We start from the raw sequence: 22,548 nt of genomic DNA on the forward strand, positions 1-22,548 counted from the left end.
TGGTACTAATCGGTGCTAAAAACACACCCTGTCCATTTGGCTAAGGAGCTAAGGAACTGAATTGACACACGATTTCTGAGAAAATGAATAAAAAGCTCCAATCGACAGACTTCAAAAACGCATCTTTGGAAACCAATCTGTTAGCTGAAGACTTCTTGCATAACCATTTTCCCCCAGTGTTTGTTATTCCGGTTTGGTAGCTTTTCAGAAGGAAGGGCAAATTAATAATAATGTAAACTAGCTCCCACACAGCTTCAATCTAAATTACTATGTTGAAGGAGCTCATTTATAATCTGCTCATCACTGTGAATATCATGATCCCAGATTTAGTTCCCCTGCAGTACCTGCTACCATAAAGGGCTAGTTGTCCTAAGGTCCCTTTTAACTCCAAAATTCTATAAAAGCCAAATTTCTGTTGTCAGTAGAGAAGATGAGGAACAATAAAAATAAGTCTATCCTGGGCTCCAAGAGATAACAGAAGAGATGATAGGAGCAATAAATTAAAAAATGTCTAATTTGAGAGCACTATCATTAATAATTAATCCAATTACCCACAGCGCAGTTAAAAGGCTATGTAATCATACAAATTTGTTTCAAAAACCATATCTGCTATTCATGGAAAAGACCAGGAGAACATACAAAAACACATTATCAATTACTAGTAATTAATGGGTTACAGGTCTTTTAGTTTCTTCTTTACACAGTCCTGTTCATCATAAACATATACTTTTTATAATTAGTAAAACAATAAAATTTCTTATTAAGTATCCATGTAATTAACAAAAATATTGCATAGCTGTGAAAGACTCAAGGGGTGGAAAATAGGGGAATGAGCAGTTACAAAGGCGGGGGGGGCGGGAATCAAGCAGTTGGTTAACCACTTCCGGAAGATGTCAGCCATTGTGAAATTAATGCAAAATCAGGTATATGTTCCACTACTGTAGAGCTCCAACGCTGGCTTGTAAGTGAAGTTAGAGATACTTAAACTAGTTAGTTTAAAAAATACCTAAATTAAGCAATTGCTATTCCCCTTTAAAAAGTACTGTTCCGTAAGTCCCTACGTTGTTTCTGAAAGGACTTCAGATGGCAACACCCCTTTAACCCATCTGTAATGGGTGGAACTCTATTCCCCAAAAAGTCATTAAAGTCTGACCTCCCAGTAGCTAAGGCTATGACCTAATTTAGAAATAGAGTCTTTGCAGAAGTAATCAAGTTAAAATGAGGTCATTAAGGTAAGCCCTAATCCAATGACTGGTGTCCGTTCAAAAAGGAGAAATGTAGATATAGACACATGCAGAGGGAAAACAATTTGAAGAGACACAGAGAAGACAGCCATCTATAAACTAAGAAACATCTGAAGCTGTCAGAAGCTAGGAGAGAGACCAGTAACAGAAGCTTTTCTAGCACCTTCAGAGGGGGAGTAACCCTGTTGACACCCTTATCCAATCTCTGGCCTCCAAAGCTGTAACACAATATATTTTCCTTGTTCTAAGCACTGTCTGTGGTACTCGTTACAAAGCCTAATGAAACTAATACCCCATCTTATAAATTCCATGCAGCGAGACACCCTTGCATCCACTGCCTTTTGAAAGAGCTAGCATGGAACAAATTTATTTGCAGAATACAGTGAAACTAACACAACAATATACAACTCATGAAAAGAATTCATATTACCATTTCATTTTAGTTTGCAGCAAATTTTCTTATAAATGCCTTCTGTGAGAATGTTTGGGATATTTAACTATAATATATTCTCAGCTGAGACAAAACAATTCTGAATCTCATCATTCTGAGTTAAAAAGTTGATACAGTATAACTGTAATGTCAAAATAAAAAAAGCAATACCTCCAACGGAAAGGCAGAAACATTTAACATAAACTAGAATTTAAGAATATATAGGTCATGAACACAAAGAGACCCACAAACAGACACTGATAGTTAAAGACAAGGAGAAACTCTTGAAAGCAGCAAGAGAGAAAGGAGTCCTCACTTACAACAGACCGTCAGACAGCTGACTTCTCAGCAGTAACAATGGCAAGGAGAAGGCAGTGGGGTAAACATATTCAAAGTGCTCAAAGAAAACAACTATCATCCAAGAATACCATGTCTGGCAAAGCTTTCAAACTAACTGTGAAGTAAAGACTTTTTCAGAGAAAAGAAAGGAAAAGAGAAAAAGAAAACTTGACAATTTTTTTTTGCTAGCAGCCACACTTACAAGAAATACTAAAGGAGGTTGTCCAGGCTGAAAGCAAGTGACCTCAGACAGGAATACAAGCCCAGTGAATAAAACAAACAAACAAACAAAGTCCTGTAATGGTAACTGTTTCACTACAAAGACCATTATAAGCACATTGTTTTCCTCCTTTCCTCTCTTAACTGATTTAAAAAGCAATTACATAAGATAATATGTATATAAAGTATTGCTGGAACTATAATATATATAAATGTAATACACACATAATATACGTATGAATAACACACAAAAGAGGTGGGTAGGTACAGCAAAGCTATAATGGGCAATGGGCTTAGGAAACCAAAATGGTAAAATACTAATTTTAACCATGTATTGATGAGTTTATAACATTAACAGATGTAGTATGTACAAAAATAATGTCACAAAAAGGGGGGAAGAAAATGGGCCCACAAAGGAGTAATCCCTCTATTTCACTGGAATTAAGCCAGAATAAATCTGAAATTGATTCTGATCATTTAAAATGCATATGGTAAAATCTAGAGCAACCACGAAATGTATATATATATTATATATATAATATATATACACACAGTAAAAAAATCAATAATGAAAATAAAATGATACATTAGAAAACATTCACTCTATGCAAAAGAAAGCGGTAAAGGGGGAATACAGGAGGAAAAAAAGACAAGAGTCAGGGAAAAAATTTATAAATCCTTGGTAACTGGATTCAAGTAGATTAATGTAGCTATTTTAAGGTACATGCCTTCCTCTGCTCCGGCTGCTGTAACAAATCCCCACAGTCTGGGTGGCTTAAACAACACACATTTACTTCTCATGGTTCTGAGGCTGGACATCCCGGATTACGCCAGCCCAGCTGAGTTCTGGTGAGAGCCCTCTTCCAAATAGCACACTGCTAACTTCTTGTTGAATCCTCGCATGGCAGAAAGGCAGCAGACTCTGGGGTCTCTTTTCTAAGGACAGTAATCCCATTTGTGAGGGCTCCACCCTCATGAATTAATCACCTCCCAAGGCCCCACCTTCTAATATATCACCTCCACCATCTTCTTTTTTTTTTTTCCCAATTTTTTATTTAAATTCTAGTTAGTTAACATAGAGTGTAATACTGGCTTCAGGACTAGAATTCAGTGATTCATCACTTACATACAACACCCAGTGCTCATCACAACAAGTGTCCTCCTAAATATCCATCATTTTCAACAGATGAATTCTGGGGAGACACAACACTCACTCTATAGTAGAGGTGACAGGAATGTTGCAAACTGACGCTGGTCGGAGCTGTACAACTCTGACAATGTACAAAACCCACTGAACGGCACACTTTAAATGCACTCTTGCATCTTTACATTTCTCCTGCTAAGATCGGTGATGTGCCAACGGTTCTTGCAGTAAAAATTCGCATTTCTACTCCTACAGTTACAACAGCTAATGACCTTTTAACACCCACTTAGTGCAAAAGGCCTACGTTTACTAATCCACTCCACTCCTTTCTAATACTTCACCAGAGCACAAACTTCATTACAAGCATATCAGGAACAAATTTTCTAATTTAATATAATGCTGGCTTTACTTTTTAAGGTTAAAATGTACACACACTATGGTCACAGCAAAATAATAGCACCACCCCCCTCACCCCACAAATGTCCACATCATTAATCCTCTGAACCTGAGAATATGCGAGGTTACATGATGGGGGGGGGGGGGGGGGGAGTTAAGGTTGCTAATCAACTGACCTTAAGACGGGAGGTTATCGTGCATTTCGCAAATAGGCCCAATGCAATCACAAGGGTCCTTGTTAGTGCAAGAGGTTGGCAGGAGAGTCAGGGTCAGGATCATGTGACATGAGAAAGCCTGACCAACTGTCTCTAGCTTTGTAAAACGGAGGAGCCACCAGCCCAGAAACGAGACTGGCCTCCAGAAGCAGGAAAAGGAAAGGAAAGAGTCTCACCTCTAGAGCCTCCAGAAGGGACCAGAGCTCCACGGACACCTTGATTTTAGCCCAGTGAGACCCATTTCAAACTTCTGGCCTCCAGAACGATAGGATAAGTTTATGTTGTTTTCAGCCACTAAATTGGTGGTAATGTTACATACACACAAATTTCTAGTCCATTTCAAACATTACAACAGAAATCAATGCACTCTAATAGCCTAAAAGTGACTGCACCTGGTTAGTTCATCTAGCATTCTCAATCATACGCTTAAAAATTTGAAGTTGCTTTAATAACAAGAGTTATTATAACAAGTACATGAGTTCAAAACAGAACATATATTAAAAAGGGGAAAATAAAAGAAAAACCACTTTGTCTAGCACTAGTGTACAATTAGAGCCAAGTCTTGTAATAGTTCAAATGCAAGAATTTTATTAGGATGCCAGGTACTTACCCACTTGTAATATCGCAAAATTATGTTTAGGTATGAAAAAAGTTAAACTTTCCTTTAAAACTTAACCTATTACTTTGGGAGTACAATTATGAAAAAAATTCTGCATTTGTAAGAAATTTACCTCTATGTAGCTTTTTTTTTTTTTTTTAAAGATTTTATTTATTTATTTGACAGAGAGAGACACAGCCAGCGAGAGAGGGAACACAGGCAGGGGGAGTGGGAGAGGAAGAAGCAGGCTCCCAGTGGAGGAGCCTGATGTGGGGCTCGATCCCAGGACCCTGGGATCACGCCCTGAGCCGAAGGCAGACGCTTAACGACTGAGCCACCCAGGCGCCCCCCCCAATCTATGTAGCTTTAAACATGATATGAACAATAGATCTACATTCTCTCTAAATGTTTTCTATAATATTTCCTTCAAATAAAAATACTGATAAAGGTATTTAAAACTCTATTCTTAACTTCTAATGAAATGCTGGATCTTAGGCAATTATTACCAACAGTTGCTAAAATCATTAGGTGAAAAGCTGCTGGGAGCTGCATAAGACAAATTATGCTGACAACACCTGAACCCATCAACTTCACAGGCACAAAAAGAGAAGACATGTGTCCCTCCCCGTGTGACGGAAACACAAGTACACACTAATTATGATATATTCCTCTTACCACCACCCACCTACTTACTCATTCCACCCTTGCTGGGGAAAAAAAAAAAAAAGCCACCAAACCAACAACAAAAAACAAGGATTCTGCATTAGGCCTCCAGATCTACCAGTTTACAGAAATACACAGGATGGAGGGATATTCTACACACCACTAAAAGATATAATCTGCAAAATGCAGAACATGAGAAAAGCTATGGGACCGCCGAATTTCTTCAATAGATAAAACTGTTATTTATACAAGGGGTGAGAGATCCATACTTAAGAGACAGAACGTACAAATGCAATGTACAGACCCAGCTATGTAAAACCATCTGTGATAATGAGGCAATTTCAACAATAATTGGATTGAGGGTATTAAGAAATTCGGAGACTGGGGGGGCAGGCAGTAAATGATGCTGTGGTTGTACTAGGGGACGGGGGAACTCCACATTCACATTACTAGCAGTACGGCCCAGTGGCAAAAACACTGGATTAGGCAGATTCCTAATCCCAAATCACTGATCATATACCCATAGTCTGAAGTAAGCTATTCGTCCATTTTCTCATCTGTGAAACAGAATACTACTATCTATTGGCCCATTTCACAGATTTTACAGTTGCTCTTCAGAAAAAATAAAGTAATAATAAAGTGGTCTAAAATGAAAATGATCTTGGTGAGGCTTCTTCGCAGCAAGTATCTGCCACGAAAATATATTCTGCATAAGTTATTTTTACTAACCACTGACCCATAGTAACCAGGTTTTGTTGACTTTTTAAGATTAATTTTCTATGAAACCACTTCCTCTGATCCCTTTTTTGCTTGTTAAGTTTTACATATAATAAGCTAAAAAAACAAAAACAAAAACAGGAGGAGTGTCATAGCTGAAAAGGACCAAAGGCTTTCAGACTTTTCTTTCTCTGCCACTCCTCTGGAGAGGAAAGGCGCGAGTGTCCTATTTATGATGTCTCCCACTTTCCTTTACCCGCTGCATCAAAAGTACTTCTCATTAACTCACTGTAGCAAAAAGGAGTCCTATAGGCTACACATGTGATTGTTAACCACATACACATGGCTTTTTTTTAAACTACCAGACAACCTTCACAGGTTTTTGCCTAAACCAATACAACTGAATCTGTTTAACAAATCTGAAGACAAAATTACTGAAGCATTCAACTACTTATGTCATTTTAATCACTAAACTCTTGTTTGTTAGCTGTTTTCATTCATTCATAATTCTCGCCTCCTCTCCAAAGCCCTTTCCCCAACCTCGTTGTCCATCCTATTACCTTCCGAATGGCAGCAAACTCCCCCTCTCCACCACTCCCAAAGGCTCCAGCTGCTCCAGGCTTTGTCTGCTCCAAATGCCAGCCTGTCTTCCATTTAAACAACAAGCCTGAAGTCTGTGTCACTGCTTACCTTGCCATGTGTGAGTCTGGTCTTCCCAACTAGGCTGCAAGTCTTTTGAGAACAAAGACTGGTAAAGAGGTGAAGAGTTTTGCATCCCAAGTGTCTAGGACAGAGGCTGACTTCATAACCATTCACAGATTCTGACTGCAAAAATGGGCCTGACTGCTCCACCGCTGTTGTGGGATGAATGTGACCCCACAATAAAGGCATCTGAAGTCCTAGCCCCCAGGACCTCAGAATATGATCTTACTTGGAGAGAGGGTCTTAACAGAGGTCATCAAGCTACAGGTCATTAGACTGGGCCTAATCCAATGTCTGGTGTCTTTTTACGAAAAGGGGAAACTTGGACACAGACAGACATGTGCAGACGGACAGCGATGGGAGAGACAGAAATACGAGGGAAAGGGCGCCTGGGTGGCACAGCGGTTAAGCGTCTGCCTTCGGCTCAGGGCGTAATCCCGGCGTTCTGGGATCGAGCCCCACATCAGGCTCCTCCGCTATGAGACTGCTTCTTCCTCTCCCACTCCCCCTGCTTGTGTTCCCTCTCTCGCTGGCTCTGTCGAATAAATAAATAAAATCTTTAAAAAAAAAGAAAAAGAAAAAAAGAAATACAAGGGAAAAGTTAAGCATCTGCCTTCAGCTCAGATCATGATCTCAGGGTCCTGGGATGGAGCCCCACACCCGCATCCGGCTCCCTGCTCAGCGGGAAGCCTGCTTCTCCCTCTGCCTCTGCTTGTGCTCTCTCTCTCTCTCCCTTTCAAATACATAAATAAAGTCTTCAAAAAAAAAAAAAAATGAAGGCAGGATCCATCTACATTCCAAAGACTGCCAGCAAACACTGCAAGCTTCAAGAAAGGCAGAGAGGACTCTCTTCACAGCCCTCCAAAGGAATCAACTCTGCTGACTCCTTGATTTTGGACTTCTGGCCTCCAGAACTGTGAGACAATACACTTCTGTGATTTTAAGCCACACAGGTTTTGGCGATTTGTTTGGGCAGCTCTAAGAAACTGATACAATTGGGGTTTAAGAAAATGAAAATGTGCAACAGGACTGTATAATGTCTAATATGATAGACACTGAAGATAATGGAGACTAAAATGAGCACAGCTTTGACCTAGAAGGAAGCAACCAAAGGACAAAGAAAAATAGCCATTATACATGAAGTAAAAAGAGCAAGCTGCAAATCAATCTGCAGATTTTGTTGGGCGTGGGGAGGTGACACACACAACATAATGTTTGTATGCGCACAGGTACCGTCTACACAAACACACAGACTCTCACAAGCAGTTAACTCTCCGGAAAGGCTGCCTCTCCTCTTCTCAGAAGATGAATTTTTTTTTTACTTCACACAGCTTCATACTTTTTAAAATAGTAAATGGTTTATTTTTTTTAACTTTTTAGAAATGTAAAATTAAAAGAAACTACTGTTTCCAAGGTAATCAGATGTCATATTTTTTAACAATATATGCGGTTAAACCTAAAAGACTTATTTCACTTTTAAATTTCTTATTTTGATAGCTCAAAAGAATTCATTAGTTATTAATCTACAAAAGCATATTTACCACTCCATTTCTAAAAGTGACCTCATCGTCATATTTCAGAGTCAGTATTAAATATTCTTTGTTTGTAAAAATGACAGAAGGAAAATAAGGCAACATTTACCAACTGCTCCATGTCTACCATGCATATAATCCTGGAGGTTTTACAAATGTTCCATCATTAAATTTCACTTCTCAACTGGGCCACGCCTATTCAGTCCAGCCTTCTCCCTATTACAGTACCAAGTAACATTTAAACAGAGCCTTATTAACTTTGATGTCAACCAAAAACATACCCAAGTATCATTTCTTGAATAATTCATTCTAGATTTATCATCTATAAATTTGCCTAAGTCCAAACCCTTTTTCACCTTTATTGATAAGATCTCAATTTGTGAGGTTACTTAACAACATCACCAGAAAGTAGCCACTCAATAAATGTTAGAAATCTACACCTTGGGGCGCCTGGGTGGCTCAATCGTTAAGCGTCTGCCTTTGGCTCAGGGCGTGATCCCGGCATTCTGGGATCGAGCCCCACATCAGGCTCCTCTGCTGAGAGCCTGCTTCTTCCTCTCCCACTCCCCCTGCTTGTGTTCCCTCTCTCGCTGGCTGTCTCTTTCTGTCAAATAAATAAATATTTTTTAAAAAAGAAAGAAAAGAAATCTACACCTAGTATACAGCAATACATGCGTTTCTCAAGGAACAAGAAAATCTCAAATACCCAACCTAACCTTACACCTAAAGGATATAGAGAAAGAATAGCGACTAAAGCCTAAACCAGCAGAAGAGAAATAATAAAGATTAGAGCAGAAATCAATAAAGCAGAAATCAAAAGAACAGTAAAACAGACCAACAAAACTAGAAGCCGGTTCTTTGAAGGAATTAATAAGATGGACAAACCCCTAGCCAGACTTATCAAAAAGAAAAGAGAAAGGACCCAAATATATAAAATCATAAATGAAAGAGGAAAGATCACAACCAACACCAAAGAAATACAAACAATTGTAAGAACATATTACGAACTATATGTCAACAAATTAGGCAATCTGGATGAAATGGATGCATTCCTAGAAACAAATAAACTACCAAAACTGAAACAGGAAGAAATAGAAAACCTGAACAGACTCATAATCAGCAAAGAAATTGAAGCAGTCATCAAAAATCTCCCAACAGAGTCCAGGACCAGAGTGCTTCCCAGAGGAATTCTACCAAACATTTAAAGAAGAATTAATACCTATTCTTCTGAAGCTGTTTCAAAAAATAAAAACAGAAGGAAAATTTCCAAACTCATTCTATGAGGCCAGTATTAACCCTGACTCCAAAACCAGACAAATATCCCACCAAAAAGAATTACGGACCAATATCCCTGATGAACACGGATGCAAAAAATTCTCACCAAGAAATCTATTATCTAAGTTCTCTGGGAAAGGTGAAAATTACTGAAGTAACATTCAACTTTCCAAAGTCCGCTAAGATGACCTAAGTCATCACTAACAGAAAATGGCAAGAACATCACAACAAAGCCAGGCTGTCAGGGCTGAAACGGTCTAGCTCCAGAAGTGAAAGGGAGACACAGGAGAGAATTCAAGCCGGCAGGCTGGCAGAGCAGGACCACAGAGGGCCGGGAGAGCCAGTGACCTCAGGACAGGCAGCCATGTAGTCTTTAAGGAACAGAAACAATAAAATTACAGACAGAACAAAACAGGTGACAGATTTTACTTGTTAGCTTAAAAGGGCAATCTAGCTCGTCTTCAAACAAGATGACAATGTTGCCAATATGAAAGTGTGGTTACAGGGTAAGTCTTGATTTTCACAGGAGGAAAAAAATAATCAGAAGATTGCTTCCTTCAACTTTCTCTTTGTAAAGCGACAAAGTCCAGGCATCTGCTTGACCAGGCATGGTCAGGTCTTTGTTGAACTGGGTTCCCTGTGAGGGATATGTAAACCTCCTCAAATTTAAAAAATGTGGTAAAAACAAACGAAACTAACTAGTAAACTAAGAAACTAGTAAAAAAAAAAAATTTGAACGGTCTTTTAAAGAAACACGCAAATAATTAACAACAAGAATAATAAATTTGCCTAGCAGAATCAAAGCACAGTATTTCTGGTTTTGTTTTTGATCAATTTTATCTAGTTTTGAGCCTCTGGCATTTCAAAATTTTTCCAAATTTGTTCACCTTTAAAGAAATAACCCTGACAACCATCAGTCTAATATTATCAGTATTATACCCTAAGTCCATCAAATAGTGAATGATGAAACATTCCATTTCTACTCCTCACCTATTCCTATATGAACCAAAGCTTCATCACTCAAGGCTGTAAGTTGGAAAGCTTCTAAATATTATATCCTGTTTTGCAGAAACAAGAACACCCTTCTTCCCCTACTCTTTCAAAACACATTTTCCTCATGCAAACTTCGGAAGTACCAGTTGCTACCCCCAAGGTACCACCGTAATCATCCTGCATGAATATCTTCAGGAAGCAAATTAAACACTAGGGAATCTTTCCAACATCAGCAAAAAAACAAAAACAAAAACAAAACAACTGTGGAACAACATTCTGGGAAAAAAGATAGTAACTTCTTCAGTTATAACGCCTGAGATAATCACATATAAATCAGAATAAATGTTTTTGTCTCCAGAATCTCATATTACAAACATATTTACCATTCCAAAGAACAGAAGGCTTTTATTTTATTCTCTCCTTGCCCCTTCACTGCTTACTTTATTTGTGCTGAGATGGGCTCTTTAAAAGATCCTAATCTGAAAGAATTACAAAAGTTCTCTTGTCAAGGATCCCTGAAAAAACCAGGTGGACCAATATTGTAGAAATTAACAAAATTTATTCTCCATAATTTTAGACCTTTAAAAAAATGTTACTAGAAGGGAATTACAGAACATTTGCTGACATCAGAAGTTAAACTGCTCCCTCACAGCACAAATAATTCAGCAAATAACTGTATGTTAATAGGAGAGCCAAACCCACAGATAGCTTGTCAGAAAAAAAAAACAAGAAACAAAAAACAAAACCCAAACCTCTATTAACCATGAATTTATGAACCATTAAGAAGATCTTTAAAAGGAAGAAGAACCTAAAACTTTGCTTCATCCATCATCTGAGCATCCTAAGACCGGGATCCTGAAAATGTTCATTTTCAAACTTGACATGACTACGCTTTGTGAAATCGAACTCATGAGCCCTGTTACAATTCCTGGACTACGGCACCTTAATGTGCCTTCCATCCTCTCCTTAGGAGGACAAGGAGTCCTATCAAAAATGGTCACATAGGGGTGCCTGGGTGGCACAGTGGTTAAGCATCTGGCTTCCGCTCAGGATGTGATCCCAGCATTCTGGGATCGGGCCCCACAACAGGCTCCTCCGCTGTAAACCTGCTTCTTCCTCTCCCACTCCCCCTGCTTGTGTTCCCTCTCTCTCGCTGGCTGTCTCTATCTGTGTCAAATAAATAAATAAAATCTTTAAAAAAAAAATGGTCACATAATGACTTTAGGTTCCATTTATAACACAGAGAAGGTCTACATGAATATCATCTCATTTCACATGCATCCCCTCATGCGATCTAATGGGAATGACTATTCCATTTCACAGCTGAAATCCAAGTATCAATAATTAATGAAGTGGGACTCAAAGCTATACACACACACACACACAGAAAGTTTGGAAGTTAGGGATGAAAATTCCCAAACTCTTGTTTAAAAAGGAAGGAAAAATAATTGTGTCCCAACCATAAAAGTTTCAACATATTGCCTTGTAGATATCATTATGGATTTGGAGTTCAGGAAATGCAGACCTCATCCCTAGTGGATGTGGGGATGACCTGAAGCCTATTTCTCCAATTCGTGAAAACGGGGTTAATATTACTTGAGCTTTCCTAACCGTAAATGGATCTTCAAGACAAGAGTTATGAGAAAGTATGAAGCTAAGAAAAAAAGGACTAAATAAATTTGAAATGATTTTGAAAATTTCAAAATCAATCTATATAGTTGGTTTTCTTAGGTACGGTAACAGGACTGTTTCTTATTTAGCAATATTTTGGTTTTTATGCAATTTGATGTCCCTTCACTATAATACAGATAAATTTAATCCATTTAGGTTTACTGTAATTAATGAAATAGGGCTTATTCCACTTTATTCTGGTTTTCTGGGTTTTTTTTTTTTTTTTTTTAATTTTGCATCTTGCTTTTTCTCTTTTCCTGCCCTCAGAATTTGGGTGATACGGTTTAATTTCCTGCTGGTTTGGATGCAAGAAAATTCATTTCTTGTGTGCATGTGTATTTATCTATCCTTCATTTTTAACATGCCCATATAACTTTAAAATTTCTAATACTGGGGTTTTTCAGGGGAATCAAACCTTTGTCAGGTTTTAACCACCCACTGAATAGCCTTCTATTCTACCCCATCTTGTTACTGTCATCTTTTAAAAAAAATAAAATAATAATAATACATGTAACTTTTAACAATCAATGTAATTAAATTTACTGACATATTTTGATCAATTCCATTGTTTCATTATGCCTACAACTTTCCTCTGAACTTATATTTTCTCAGGCTAAATACATATTTTAATGATATTTTAATGAGAGTCAATGGTTGGTAAACTCTCTTGGTAAGTCTTCATCTGTCCCTTCCTCCTCTCCAGCCTAAATTCTCCCAGGACTCCTTCCATGTCAAACCAGCCACAGATTCTAAAAGTAGCACATTATCCCAGGACTCTATACCTTTGCTCACATCTGGAATCCCACCCCTTCTTGTCTACACAATAAATGACTTCATTTCACAAAATTCAAATCTCTTCTGTGAAGCCTTTCTCTGAAGTCCTCTTCTCTCTTAACGAGAGAACCACTTTCTCTTTCTCATGTATGTATCATTACTTACAGAAAAACCATCTCCTTGCACTCTTTTGTTCTATATGTCTACCCTCTTTCCCAACGTTTTTCTCATCACAGCACACATAAACAGTAGTTACTGCAGAGCCCACAAAAATATACAGATAAGACTGTTCTCACCTGGATATGACTAGTCAAGGAATCTAGTCAATCCAAACGCCTTCTGGCTATCTGTGTGTCTTTTGAAGAGGCCACAAGGATTACATTCTCAGCACAGCTAGAACCCATTCGGGACACATTAAATGGGAAGCTCTGTAAAGACTAGGGTTTATCACTGCCATCTTTGTATTCTCAGTACCCACATAAACCCTAATATAACGTAATATTCCATTAATACTTCCTAAAAATACTTACTGAAGAAAAGACACTCTCTACCAAAAAAAAAAAAAAAACCCAAAAAACCAAAAAAACAAAGCACGTCACTATTGGCTTATAAAAAATCCTCCCCAACCTCCCATGAAAAACACTTACTCACTATCAGGCAGAAGACTTATTAGGTCACTAAAACACCAAAATAAAATTAAAGGCAACAGTACTTTAACTGAGCTAAAAGATACTGTGATTTAAACCAGTATTCACAAGTAGGAAATGCATGGATGATTCCTGCACCTAAGAAGCATTTCAATAAGAACATCTGTCAGCTATCACTGAAATAAACATCCACTTCTTGTTTTAAGTTGGAAATAAATTTTTACTGGCACGCAGCCTTCGACATGTGGATTACTACAGATGGAGAGTCTAGGCAAGCTTATACACTCTGTAGACACTACACAATTTTTTAGAAAAAGTTCATGGTCTTTCTTACAAAGAAGCAACAGAAAGCATAAGCCAGTGAACACACAGGACTACGAAAAGTTACAGCACCTCACACAATTATGTTTCCTATTAAATATCTTGTACTTGACGCTATCACAAAATTCTTCTGGACTGAGTACTTTTGTGAAAGCAAAGACTCAACAGTTTTTCTTCCAAAACAAATTATGTCTATAAACTGTGTCCCTTACCTCCTTCTCATACAAATTCTAAGCATAAGATTTTAAATGATCAAACTCTAGTTTTAGGTTATTTTCAACAACACTGTGTGTCTCTGGTTGCAAGTTTTCAACCCAGCAACCCATATATAACTGTTCATAATATCTAGCATTTACCCTTTTCTTACAAAACCTTAAAGCACTTTACAGATATTTAAATAATCCTCTTCCAGCCCATGAGATAAGGAGAGAATGGGTTTTAGACAAGATAGGAAAGCAGACTGGGTAACTGCACGGCCGGCCAACAAGAGATGTTATTCCAGGAAAGGACAGAGGAAGGAACAATAGGAAAATATAAAAGGAAATAAAGCCTGAAGCTGACTTTGATACACATAGCTCGTTCTAACAATGACAAAAAGTTGGGGTGCTTTTTTCTAGTATAAAAAATAAGGCAAGATTTTTCTTCTAAAAGTAGTATTCCCAACCTATCTAAACTTTTCAAACATGTTCGAGAATGTCACAAATTAGACCATTTTTATTCCCAGACAAAAGGAATAAAATCTTTCTACAAACTATTTAAAACAGAAAGATCATCTCCATTCTTAGTTTACAATGTCATAATCTAATTCACTTCGAAATAAATCTGTGCTTTCGAGGAATAGATTACTAACGAGCTGTTTCTTGTGATGAAAATGAACTGCAGTAATTGCATTTCATAAAACAAATTTCAATTTTGCTTACTGATATTTGTTGAGCTAACATTAATCAGTAGCACCAGAGAGTCCTTTGAACACTGAGGGGAGCAAATCACTTTAGAGGGGTAATAAAGAACCACCACCATCATTACAGAGTGATTACTATGAACCAGGTATCATTTTATCCCCATTTTACAGATAAGGAAACCATGGCACAGAAAATTAATTTGTCCAAGGTCACACTCACACCTAAGGAAACAAAGGTAGACTCTCAAAAAAGGGTACCAATTCAAAATTCGTTTTAATGGTACTGGGAAAGAAAAAATGTTCAAACATGAGTAAACAGTTACACAGAACAGCGTATTAATGAATTAAATGGCAATATCACTCACTAACCACCTCTAAATGCTTTTAAAGGAAGAAATATGTATTTACTTTAGACTGTAATTTTCCATGGACAAAACCGGGAAACTAGGCATAATTCATATTTAACTATATCTAATTCTATGTTCCTTACATTATCTAAAAGATGACTGGATGCAACCTACTAATTGGGAGACATATTTGCAAATCATGTATCTGGTAAGGGACTAATAGTCAAGATACATAAAGAACTCACTCATACAGCTCAACAGCAAAAAAAAAAAAATCTGATTTTTTTTTAAATGGGCAAGATCTGAACATTTTTCAAAAGACACACAGATAGCCAACAGGCATATGAAAAGATGCTCATCATTAATCCTCAAAGAAATGTAAATCAAAACCACAATGAGGTACGACCTCATACCTGTTAGAATGTATTATCAAAAGTACAAGAAATAAGTATTGGTGAGGATATGAAGAAAAGGGAACCTCCATGCACTATGGGAATGTAAACTGGTACAACCACTATGGTAAAAGTATGGAAGTTCCTCAAAAAAAAATTAAAAATAGAACTACCATGATCCTGCAATTCCACTTCTAGGTATTTATCTAAAGAGAATGAAAACACTTACTCGAAGAGATATCTGAACCCCTGTGTTCACTGCAGCATTATTTACAATAGCCAAGACATAGAAGCAACCTAAGTGGCTACCAATGGATGAATGGATAAAAGAAATTATGGTATATACATGCGATGGAATATTACTCAGCCAGAAAAAAGAATGAACTCTTGCCATATGCAACACCCTGGATGGATCTAGAGGGCATTATGCTAAGTGAAGTAAATCAGACAGAGAAAGACAAATACCATATGATCTTTCATACACGGAATCTTAAAAAAACAAAAACAAAACCCACCAAACTCAGATACAGAGAACAGACTGGTGGTTGTGGAGGTGCAGGGGGTGAAGGTAGTCAAAAAGTAGGAAGAAAAAATTAATAGATAAAATATGATTAGCGCTTCCAAAAGACTGATGATATCAATAATAATTTATAAACTCTGAAGGGATCAGAGTATTTAGTTTTAGATCAGGAAGGAAACAAACTACAAGAAAAAGTTATTAAAGCTTCTAATCTAATTCCTTTATTTCACAGATGAGAAAAATCAACTCAGAAAGTTCTAAGAGATTTTCCCATATATAAAGATCTAAATGTCAGATAGTGAACTAGAATTTATCTTCTGGTTCCACTGCTCTTTTTAATATACCATGCTATAGGACACATAATAAAATATTAAATATTAAGTTTCCAGAATTAAGCTACTAAAAGAAAATGTAAATTAGATTTTAGATTAGACTAGCTAAATTAGACTACCTAAATCTGGAAAAATAAAGGTTTCCAGAAAGGAATTAATGCTACTAAGTAAACAAGTGCTTAAATAATCTTTCCTGAGACAGTAAAAGTTTCAGGAGAACTAAAATAAAAATTATTTCAAAGGCAGGAAGAAAGAAACTCGCAAGTAACAACATGGAGGTTTTCCATCTCTGGGGGCCTGGTCAAAAGCCTGGAATCAAATAAGACAAGACAAGCTGTGATCAAGTCTAGCTAAAACTGGCCACATGGATCATGATAGGGTAAATAATTAACTGCTCTGAGATCTATTATAGAAAGATTAGCTAGAAGCAGAAGGCAAGCAAAACAACATATAAGATAAAACCAGTCTTTAGACACATTCCACACACTTGAATATAGTATTTAAAACTATACTTTTTAAGCATATTAAAAGTTTCAAATCCCAATGGTCTTACCTTTGTGATAACTAATAAGCGCCTAAGATTAGAATAAACCCATCATCTTTTATAAAATTCCATTTCTAATTTTATCCTCTAATGATTGATAACCTGTCAACAACCTAGTAGCCCATCACTGTACCTTTTTCTGCATTAACAATCTCGCCATATTATCATTTCAAACATTAAACTCTCCATGCTTATCCTCAACTGTACAAATTTAAAAACTAGCAAGACAATCATTCATGGGAAAACTGAAACAGAAAATTTTATCTAGGGTATAAGCTTAATTAAGTTTTTTTAAAAAGACAAAAATATGCTCTAGGAGGTAGAGTAGTTATTTTCCTTTTGCTTAAGAGTTTTCGAATGCTTTTTACAAAATATTTTCCAAATTTTCTATAATGAGAATGTATAATTTTTAATAACCAAAATGTATTTTAGCTAGAATCAGATTAGCAGGCTTAAATAAAACTTCCATAACACTTATTCTGAATGTTCTCTCCACTAAGCCTCCTCAAACCATGCTCAAACATTATCAGTATTTAACCATTTACATGATTAAAAAAATTCTTCTTTTTGAAATTTTCCTGTCTAAAATTAACATGTATTGTAAAAACATCAAAAATTAGTAAAACAATGGCAACCTGCTTTGAATGTTCTTATCATAGAAGCACTATTTTACTAATAAATTAATAAAAATTAATTATTTTACTAATAAAAGAATTACATCCACCCTATTTCCTGAAAAGGAACAAAGCATTTTATTAGTAGTACAATATTCGGACTGCATGAAGAGGAGAGCAGCGTGTGCGTGCGCGTGCACACACGGCCTTCCCCCCACCCCCGGGGGCAATCAACAGGGCACAGGCTTTGAGGGTTCTTCGTCCCCTTCCTCTCGGAAGTGATGAAGAACCGCATTGACCTTACACACATCTTAACTCTTAACTGAGCTACCCCAGTGAGACTCAAAACAATGAGAAGAGACAAATAGCCAGCTTCACCTGCGACTTTCCTTCCATAAGTAGTTTAAAGGTTACCACGTGGAGGGTGCTGTGTTAGGTACAGGCTTTTAAGAAGTAAACCTGTCAGACCCACACGGAGCTGACTTGTGGCCTTGGCCTCACCACGTTCCAATGGCTCTACCAACACCTCCCCCCCACCGCTGTGACTGGGAGTGGGCAAGCAGCCAGGATCTACCACCTTCTACCCTTAACTTCTCCTGTACCCAATCCCCCTCCTCAACAATCTCTTCCCATCCATGACTTCTCCAACCCAAACAGGAAGGGACGTAATGGTCCCAGTTGCTGCTAACAATGATTATGGACCTGCCTTCGTGTAAGAGCCTGTGACCCATATAACTTTCTAGTCCTAGGCCACCCAAAACTGCTCTACAACTTCCACCTCAATTTCCAAACCTAGGCCCCTCTTATACGTATCCGGCTACTTTCCTCATCATTTCATAATTATTAAGTACACTATTTAATATTAAGTAGCTACTATGTGAAATCTGAAGCTACTTCAGAGGCAAAACAAACATCATATGATACTGAAAATATATTATTTCATGGACAAATAACAAGAGGCATTTCTAGAGGTACCTTTGCAAATTTATTCACTGCAATCGAAACAGAACCACTCATTTAGGTCAGGCTATAACAGTAACTTAAGAAAAACTGATTTTCACATGTTAGCAGAATAGTGACCTAGAATAAGACCTAAATCTGAAGAGATTTGTTTTTAACAGTTACTTAATCCAATTAAGGTATTGCCAATTTGCCCAGATACCTTAAGTTGACAAATGAAAATATCAGGTAGACTTTACTATTTCTAAAATAAAATTCCAATTCATCATAAATATTTTCACAGATGTTGACTCTGGGTAGTAGTATCATTCTCTTTAGATCCAGAGCCTAGTCTTTACCACTCCACACACACCCCCGCCAACCTCATCCATGCTAAACAAACCCACTTCCCCCAGACTCAAATGAAGGACTCTGGGAAACTGTTCTCTGGTTTGCAGAAGTTAGCGATCTACCAAACTGCAGAAATAAACAACAGTCCTTCCCCTTAAGGCCTTCGCAGTTCTAATAAGGAGACAAGAGAAAAATTTACAGCACAGCAAATATCATAAATGCTATTGAGATTACAAAAATTCCGTGAAATTATGAGAGGGATAGAGGGTGGGGCTAGACAGGAGTAGGATTATCCAAGTAAGGCTACCAGCTTGAGAGACAGGGAAGAACTCAACAGACAAGAAGTGAAGGGGGAGTGTTCAAAGCCTACCAAAATAGCATCTACAAAGGCATAAAGGTAAATACCTTTACTTTCCTTGACAATTTTCTAATTCTACGATGGGTTGCAGTCTTCTTTAAAGAATACGATTACAAATTACTTTGAGATATTCAGCGTTATTTTGGGAGTGCATCAGAATTTATTCAAATATGACTACAGACACACCCAATTCTAACATTACTTTTGGAACAATCGTATTTGACACTGATGTTTCCATATTCACCAACAATACACACACACCACAGGCAATCAATTAATGCACTTCAGTGAAAGCCAGAGCAAGAGCTCTGGAGTCTGACATTCTTCAGATCAGAATCCCTTACTCAGCATTTGACTTGGCAAATCTCTCCCCATTTTCCTAATCTAATTAGAGCCTATATATTTATTAATATGTTTACCTGAATACTGTTTGTGTCCCTCAACCAGATCATAAACACCATGAAAGCAGGGACTGCCCTGATCACTACTGCTCCCCCAGCACTCAGCCAGTCTCTCTCTCGCTTAGCAAGTGCTAAGCATGTACCTTATGAGTGAATGAATGGTGAGTAAAGAGTAACACATCACTCCCAAAGCAAGAGACTTTGACAATGAACTATGACCAGATAATCTGTATAGCTCAGCAATCTGGCAAGATTATCACTTCCAGAGAATTAATTATCACATTCCTTCTGAAACAGAATACGATAATAATTGGCATATCTAAAAATAACTAATCCAAATGATCCTGGGGAATCGTTTAATATAGTCCCTTTAATATCAATGACTTCCTAAAATGTAAATTGTGAGAAAGAACAAACATCCATCTGGGGGAATGAATTCTTCAGCGATTCACTCAACATGATTTAATACTGTAGATTTTAATCCCACCTGACTTCAGCCATTTTTTTGTACTGTTCCTCAGCGTGCAGTATAAAGCAGCTTTCTGATTCACCACTCCTTAAAGGCATATAAAATGTACTACCCTTAAATCGAAGATCGCTTGGGGATCTCCTTATGCAATCGGGTGCACAAAAAGGGCTAGTAAGATGGAGCAGAAGGAAAGATTTCAGATGTCTTTAATAACAATCACTAGGCCCACAATGCAAAGAATAACTTTTTTTTCTGTGAGGGCTCACAATTACGATCCTCAGATCTAAGCTCATAAGGAGCTAACGAAACAAATTTGCCCCACCTTGTGGAAAACTATGGCCCTTCTGGCCAATCACGAAAACATCAAGGTTTAAACGCACCCACGTTTTAATTAATTCGGGACTTTGCAACAGGCATTAACACTTTTCCCTTAAAGTCTACTTATATGCCCCAACGAAACGCAAACAACCCCCCTTACAGTCAGTCCCTGTACAGAAATACTAACAGCCACACACAGATGTGTCTGATGTATTAAAATAAACAATCGACGGGGAAGCTTAAGCCGTTTTCAAGATTAACGCGGATTCGCAAAGACGAGACTGCCACCTGGACACATGGTTGGAAAACGGAGAGCTCGCTGCTCAGGAAGAGTAGAAAATGGGAACATTTTCAACAGCACTTATTTAAAGTTTCCACCTTCACACACACCCCCTTCCCCTAAGCACCGGGTGGGGGCCTCGGCCTCGCCAGAGGCGCGCGGAGGAAATCTGCACTTGACTTCCGTCCTCTCCCGGCAGGAATGAGACCCTGCCTTCCTGCCCGCGGACCCCCCACCCCCGCCCAGGGCCACCTCCCCGCTCCACGCACCGCCTGACGGAAATGGAAAGGCGCTCCTCCGCGTCCTTCCACCTCCGACCCCAGCTGGGGGCCGCGAGCCGATCCGCGCGCCCACAGCCCGGGGTGCGCCTCGCCGCTCCGCCCCAGAGCCCCGGGTAGGCTCGGACAGTTGAGCCCGGGGGCGCTGACGATAGGTGCCCGCGCCCCGCCGCGTCCGGCACGGTCGCCCCCGCGCCGGCCACCCTCGCGCCGCCCCGGCTCGCGGGTGACTCCCCGCTTCCCGGGGACAGCTGAGCCCCCGCGCTCCTCGCCCGCCGCCGTCCAACCGCCCCCGCCCGGGCCGCGGGCCCCCGCGCTAGGCCCCGCGGGCCGCCGGGGCGAGGGGCGGAGACAAGGGCCGCGCCGCCGCCGCCCGCCCGCGGGGGTCCCGGGGTCGCCCCCGCGGCCCTCCCGCCGCACCTACCATGGTACAGATGGAGGCGAATTTGGAGACTGTCATTAGGATTTCCATCCGCCCAACGCCATCTTCCACCCAATCACAGCAGCGGCGGCGGCGGGCAGGGGAGGAGAGGAGCCGGGCCGCCCGCTCGCACCGCAGCCCGCGGGCGGACCCCGAGCCGCCGCGGACCCACGCACCGAGCCTACTCAGCCGCCGCTGCCGTCGTCGCCGCCGGCGCTCCGGCACTCCCCGCCTCGGGCCCGAGTCCCCGCCTGCCGCTCGCCCGCCCGCCCCCGGCTCCTCCCCTGCGCAGGGCGCAGCCGCTGCCTCGGGGCCCGCGCCTGCCCGCGAAGCCGCCGGCCCGTACACCCCGCCCTGCGCGCTGGGGAGCGGGCTCCGCCGAGGCCCTAATGCCCGGCCTGCCCAGCAGCTGCGCGGCCCAGCGGCGCGCCCCGCCCACCCGCCGCGCGCTTAGACCGCCCCGCGCGGCCCCGCCCACTCCGGCGCGCGCGACTCTTCGGCCCCGGAGCGCGAGAGCAGGGGAACTCCAGCGCTGCCCCACCCCGAGCTCGGCCGACCCCGCCTCCCGCCCGCGTCCCTCGCGGTCCTAGAGCCCGAGCGCCATCAGAGCCCGAGCGGCGAGAGCTGTGGGGGGACGGGGGGGGGGAGCAAAGGGGGCGGGAGTGGGGGGGGCCGTCCTCTCGCTGCAAGAGCCACGGCGACCTGTGTAAGTCCGGGAAAGGACTGACCCCAGCCTCTACTAAGGATGAGGGGGCAGCTGGTCCTCACTCCCCAAATAGAAAACGGAGGTGATGATCTGGATAATACCTGGTTCTGGGTTGAAATAACCGGGTCATCCAACATCCCAAGCACTTAACAAAATGTCAGGTGGTCTGTCTCTTTGACATACAGTTGGTGAATCAAGTGGGCCAAAACACCATAACTTAGCGAAAGATAATTAAATAAAAATGAAACTATATATTTAGCTCCTTGAATTAGGAAGAAAAGTAATGGGGAAAGGGGGCCAAGCTGCCTTCCCGCCTCCCTGCTGGCCATAAATTTAGAATATGTTTATAAATATAGTACCTAAATATATTTGTTCTGAAAGTTGAGTTGCAAAACAGGGAGGATCTCAACCCAACACTGATGATGATGTTACCATCGACACGAAGTCTCCTGAGTGAGAAAAATGTCCTGTGAAAAATACTTAAGCAGGGTTAGCTA

General features: G+C 40.0%; 1 protein-coding gene across 1 annotated transcript in view; it reads right to left on the minus strand.

Moving 5' to 3' along the window:
- USP12 (ubiquitin specific peptidase 12) overlaps nt 1-21,569 on the minus strand; it is a 98,661-nt gene extending 77,092 nt beyond the window's left edge. The window contains exon 1 of the mRNA XM_040621703.1: nt 21,349-21,569. Within this exon, the coding sequence (XP_040477637.1) occupies nt 21,349-21,396 (48 nt within the window). The 5' untranslated portion in view covers nt 21,397-21,569. The remainder of the gene's footprint in view (nt 1-21,348) is intronic.
- Nucleotides 21,570-22,548: the final 979 nt, after the last annotated feature.

This window comes from Ursus maritimus, unplaced genomic scaffold (assembly GCF_017311325.1).
Source record: "Ursus maritimus isolate PB19 unplaced genomic scaffold, ASM1731132v1 scaffold_10, whole genome shotgun sequence".
NCBI classification, from domain to species: domain Eukaryota; kingdom Metazoa; phylum Chordata; class Mammalia; order Carnivora; family Ursidae; genus Ursus; species Ursus maritimus.